The following is a 6,000-nucleotide window of genomic DNA, read 5'->3' as shown; positions in this document are numbered from 1 at the left end:
AGGAGGAAACTATCTGAAGGGAAAAAAGCTGTGCAGAAATGGGTTCGCTGGGTTCTCCATTGTCCATGATGTTAAGAGCCTTGTAAAAGTGAGTACTAGGTAGCATTCTTTATTTTATTTTTTTTCAGCATACGTCTCAACTGTTGACAAGTGAAGTGTCTTTCCAGACTTTCTTATCTACTCCCAGTCCTCCCCAGTATGTGTCTAGTCCAGGAGTAAAGATGTTATCATCTGTTAAGTCCATTTCCCCCAAAAACGAAGATCTGGGTGTTGTATTACAACATAAATACAACACAAGTCAAAATGATGGAATCAAGCCAAGGCACCAGGTTCAAATTTTCAGTAGTTTTATTGAAAAATGCCTCTTTTGTTTCAGAAATAAATAAGAAAATAAGGCTGTGGAATTCACGATCTGCAGTTAAAACATGACGCAGCAATACCATATCCATAGTTTTGCATACAAATTCAAACTGCATTAGATACTGATAAGACAACAATGCCAACAACTATATTCTGATTAAAACATTTACTAAATATACACCACAGACATGCAATTCCACCTTTGGTAAAATCAGCTGTGACTTGATATAGGAAACTGATAAATATTTTGTCTAGAGAAAAAAAAAAAAAATGGAAGCCATGTTTAACTGCAGTACTCAATTGGAAACATCTTGGTAGACGCTGAACAATAGGCCATTATTTAAGTTAGAATGAAGGCAAAACTATGAAAACAATTATTAAAAAAGACTTGTAGTTATAATCAGACATACTGGATGAAATGGGATTGATAACACATTGGTTTCAACTTGGATATCCCAATACTATGAATTAAACAAACCTTTTCTTTTCTCCAATGCTTACAAAGAGTTGGAATTAGTCAGGAAGAGTGCATTGTCTGACACTGGGAGTGGATAAACAGTTAACGCTGATATGTTACAAGCAAAATGCACAATAGGAAGAAAGAAAGCAAGATCACAGATTCCTGTAGACTATTCTAAGCTTTTTGGTCCCTCTCCCGCCACAAAAGAATGAACTTGCATATGCTCTAAGGTACTTCCTAATAAAGAAGAGGTATCAAACCCCTTTTAAGTGTGAGAATGTGCACGGCCCTTAATTGTATGCATATGTGAACACAGCAACAACAAACAAATCAAGAAAAAAAAAGAAAGAACATCCTTTCTTATGATGCTATCCGTTTGGACTCCTTTCTTGATAGTGACCTCTTTCGACGCTCATTTTGTGAGAACTCCTCTTCCTCTTGGATTGGGACTACGTGGGTTTCGGGTTCAGATGGGTATGGGTCTGGTTGGAAATAGTTGTTGGCCAATTGAACATAAATGTATGTTTCACTGTGCACAAGATGAGCTTTGTAATTACAACCTATCAAACTTGAAAAATATGGCTGAATGGTAATGATAAAACAGATGACACTGATAGAAATGGATTGTAAACAGTTCAGTGCATTTTCCATCTCTGTTTGATGCATGTATTACTATGTGAAAAACACTGGTGACATTATTGTGTGGTGGCAACCCATTCAACTATTGAAGAAATGCACACATAAATGCAACCACCAGCCTAGGACAGTGATGTTCATCCTCTCAAACTACAGAGGTGCAGCTGGTATTGGGAGATGAGTACTACTACTGCTATAGCATAACAGGAGAACTGAGACATAAAGAAAGCCAACCTTCTGGTTCTTCTACCGTGTAAAAACAACAAGGGACAAGGAAACAAGGGAAAACATGTGGTTCTAAATGGCCCTGAGTGGTCTGTGGTCTAACCCTTGTGGGGGAAACAAGGTATGGTCACACTTATGGTATGGTTCCACTCAGAAGGAAAAGAGGCATTCGTGTTGGCATTCAGCAAGCAGTAGGTTACAAGGCACAAGCGTACTACAGGTGTTAAACTAAATTTAGTGGATGTGACTCAAATATCATTTACAAGGCACCATTAGTTTATTTACAGGTAAAAACACCTCAGAGGAAACTAAGTCAACTATGGAAAGAAAGTTGCTGGTGCTGTCGCTGTTGTTGTTTTGTTCCACCTTGTTAGTATTGGTTGTTTGTGTGTTTTTTACATGCTCCTCCACCCCCATAGAAGGTCTTTTGTTGGTTCTTTGGCTTCAAGATGCAAACAGGCCACTACTTTTGCTGCCATCACCGTTGCTTGTGTGTTCTAGATGCTCTAAGTTGGTGTTAGTACCAGTCCTCTGATGGGGTTTGTTTCAACATAGTTTGTTAATCATTTCCGTGGTGGTTATCCTCAAACAGCTTTAGAGCGTGTGAGCAAGCCTCTCAGTAACAGGAACTTGTCTCAGGAATTCAAAGTGAAAGCATCACAGGCCATTTAGAAAGTTTACTACGGTGAACCTGAAACAGGTCAAACAGGATGTTAGTTTTCCACTCAAGCATCCTTTCCCCCCCCCCGCCCCCCTCCAACAAAATGGTAATTTGAAATTGTCGATCAATTTGCTGTCACACGTCAAACTACGTTGCGTAACAGCTGGTTATCAAACTATGTTACCTAATAGCTGGTTATCAAACTATGTTATCTCATAAGTTGTTTTCCAGACTACCAATGGCATGCTTTTTCAGCTGTTTTGGTTTTCTCCTCCAGCATTTCATGCTCAAGTGTCATGCAGTCATGCCACCTCTCTGCCTACATACCTCTGTATCCTTGTCCGTTGTAAGGGATGCCGACACACTGAGAGGAATCACAGTAACCAGAGGGGCCAGGGGGCCCCCTAATTCCAGCGAAGCCCTGGCGGCCAGGAGGCCCTCGGGCCCCAGAGGGACCTGCGGGGCCTGGAGGTCCTGTCCGAGACTCGCCTTGTGGGCCTGGGGGAGAAAAAAATTAAACACAGTTGGACAATTATTGTCACCGCCATCATAAACATTGTCATCTTAGTCATCACCAATGTCATCCTTCCTCCATAGGATCCCAACAAGAATCGTAAGTGTGGGAACTGGTGACTGGTTTCTGCCACGGAGGAGGAACATTAAATTAAAAACATTTAAAAAAAAGAGGGAAAAACTCCTAGAGTTTGTTGATCCTTTTTCCCCTTTCCCCGTTGTGTCTAGACGTTCATAAAGCCAGCTTGGAAACGTTCCCTCGCCGTGTCGTATGTCCTCCACTAAGCCCTTGGACCATGTGTTGCGAACCAAGCCAAAGACGTCCAGAGGAGGAAGACCCGAGCACACCAGGCAGATTATCCCCTCAGCAATGACTCACCCTCTCGAGCCACCCCCTCCTCGGTTTTGACCTTCTCAGGTCTCTGGATAGGGCGGGCCATGTGTTTCACCGTCTGGTTCTCTTGTTTGAACCAGGGGGCGCTCATGGAAGACTCTGGCTTCAGCTGGGTCCCATGACTGTGTTGCTGTAGGTCTTACGGACAAGCTGGACTGCTGAGTCAGCTGAGCTGCTCGATGAGCCCCTGACTGGTGTTAGTGTTGGATGAACTATACAAGTATCCTGGCTGCAATAGAGGAGTTCATACCACTGGGCTTCCAGTCAGTCCTGTTTCACAACTCCATTTAGCAAAGAGCACCATTTTGACAAAAGCACTCAGGACACAAGTGTTTTGCAGGAAGAGAACCCGTCTGTTAAGGTTCCTTCTCATCCTGTCCCTCATCCCAGCTCCGTCTAATTCAAGTTTCAAATGTATTTGTCGGTTGTAAACAAGTACAGTTGCGGTTCCATCGGAATCTCCAGGCAATATCCGTGTATCCCATTCGTACATGAAATCTGTGATAACCCTAACACTCTCTGCTTCTCTGGGAGCTCTACATCAGTGTCCGCCCCGCTTAGCTTCCCTCCTCAACCGTTGCTGACTGGAGGCCATGGAGTTCAGAGGTGGCTTACAACAGCGCATTGATGTTCAGCAATTAATGTTCAGTCCGGTGGGGATATACATTTGGTTTCAACATCTGTGTATGTGTGTGGGTGTGTGTGTGTGAGCACCTAAAACACAAAAGCAACATAAATCCCCTGTAAAGGCCGGGTATTTAACATGGGGGACTGTAGAAGGGAGAGCCGGTGGTAATTTATTAAGCACAGCTGGCTGAACACAGCCTCGGGCTCCACGTCAGAGATGAGCTGGGTGGAGCCTACTGTGATGGCAGCGGAGGTTTCAAACAGGGATGAGTAGAGAGATCAATTCTGATAGAGCCTGGGCAAAATAATGTGGAGACCCACAATCCTTATCTTGATTGGGGGTACGATACCAAAGGAGGAAGAACAGATTTTTTCGGAATGCAATGTTTGCGTCAAACATACCGGGTGGTCCTCTCTGTCCTCGCTGTCCAGCTCCTGGGGTTCCTCGGTCACCCTTTTCTCCTGCGGAGCCTGCGAGGAAACGCATAATAATTTACAGGCCTGGAAAGGATGAACAAACTCTACGAATGCCTCTTGTGCCACAAAATAAACCTTTGCTGGCAGCTTGAAAGAAAAAAAAATGCAAGCCTCCCAGAGCCACAGAAAATAATGGGAGACATACGGAAAAACACCAAGAGGTGTAGAACCACACAGACAAGGAGGAGAGAGAGAGGAGATGAGAAGCTCGAAAACTTCATGGAGCACTGATATTTCAGACAAAAACTCATGTCCAATTTCACTGAAAGAACCATGACACTTCTAACTATGCCCCACTGATCAACAACAGGGCGAGACCGGAATGTTCTCCTCCAACATACTTTAGATAAGAACAATTGTGCTTGTTCGGCTGGCATCCAGTACCTCTCTCTCCCATTAGGCCAGGTTGACCGGGACTTCCAGGGAAGCCGTTCCGTCCCGTTTGTCCTGGTTCTCCACGGGGTCCCTGACTGCCGGAGGGGCCAGGGGGTCCAGGGGGACCTGGGTTGTTGCTGCTGCGGTAACCGTTGGGAATCTGGTTCAGCATTTGATTGACTCGACTCATTTGCCCTGCAACACAAGGAGGAAATTACAATTGAGAAAAGAGAAGATTGTTCTGGAAAGACTGAGCAAGCTCTGTTAGGAGTCTGGTTTTCCAAGCGATTGCCAGAACTACTTCTGCCTGCAGTGCATGAAAAGGAGAAAAAAAGAAAAAAGGAGGCGCGAACCATTCACTAGCTGCTCGCAGACTTGTCTGGCGATGGACCGCATCATGTTCTGAGGAGCAAAATCGCCCTGGAAACAAAGAGGTGGTCGTGGTGATGAATATCCAGTTGATGAAAGATACGTTAAAGAACATCCAAATTCATAATGATGGATTCCCAGTCCAGCAGACGCTGTATGTCGAGGTTGTAGCTCTTGAAACAAAAGAAGAATGTACTTACTCTCTCTCCTTTGTCTCCCTTTGCACCTACGCCCCCCTGTCACAACAGAAAAGAACCACCAAAAAACGTTACAATTGGACAGCTTGAACAATGGATGAGAGTGCTGGGTGATTGCATGTGACGGGACCAGCGGTGACAACTCACGGAGGGTCCAGTGTCCCCAGGTTGTCCGGGTTGGCCTGCAGTCCCAGTGTTTCCAGGAGATCCGGGAGGTCCCTGGATAACAGCAAACACACCAGGCCGCTTAACAATGGCTTCTTGTCATGTATTCTCTGTGTTAGATAGGCTTGGCATCTGATGTGCATTATGGCGGTTCACATTGATTAAGGAAAGACCTCACGCCAAAGAAAGGGATTGTGGGTTTGACGTACCATCGGTCCTGTTTGGCCTCTGGGTCCTGTGGATCCCTCCTTTCCTTGGGGTCCCTGCATGAACAGTTCCAGGGAGTTTAGCACAATACGGAGCTTGTAAAAGTGTAAAGCTCATGATCATTACAACAAGGTATATTTTACTCACCCTTGGTCCAGCTGGTCCAATTGGGCCTATCGCACCAGCAGGCCCAGGTGGACCCTGGGAAACATAGGAAAAAAACAGCCAATTCAGTGCTGGGAAACCTTTTTCCCCCCTCACTAGCCACATTAACCAAGGTCAACTACCTTTGACCAACAAACTAAAACCAGTTTGTTTCACTAGCAGTTTTCCG

At 44.8% G+C, this 6,000-nt stretch overlaps 1 protein-coding gene across 1 annotated transcript in view; it reads right to left on the bottom strand.

Moving 5' to 3' along the window:
• Positions 1-325: 325 nt before the first annotated feature.
• col12a1b (collagen, type XII, alpha 1b) overlaps positions 326-6,000 on the bottom strand; it is a 61,534-nt gene continuing 55,859 nt past the window's right edge. The window contains 9 exon segments of the mRNA XM_047021088.1: positions 326-2,372; positions 2,670-2,840; positions 4,279-4,347; positions 4,738-4,923; positions 5,082-5,148; positions 5,298-5,333; positions 5,442-5,513; positions 5,669-5,722; positions 5,814-5,867. Coding sequence (XP_046877044.1) covers positions 2,362-2,372; positions 2,670-2,840; positions 4,279-4,347; positions 4,738-4,923; positions 5,082-5,148; positions 5,298-5,333; positions 5,442-5,513; positions 5,669-5,722; positions 5,814-5,867 — 720 coding nt within the window. The 3' untranslated portion in view covers positions 326-2,361.

The sequence above is a fragment of the Hypomesus transpacificus genome, chromosome 6, assembly GCF_021917145.1.
Source record: "Hypomesus transpacificus isolate Combined female chromosome 6, fHypTra1, whole genome shotgun sequence".
NCBI classification, from domain to species: domain Eukaryota; kingdom Metazoa; phylum Chordata; class Actinopteri; order Osmeriformes; family Osmeridae; genus Hypomesus; species Hypomesus transpacificus.
The sequence above is the reverse complement of the archived record's forward strand: the minus strand, read 5'-3'. Positions and strand labels throughout refer to the sequence as shown.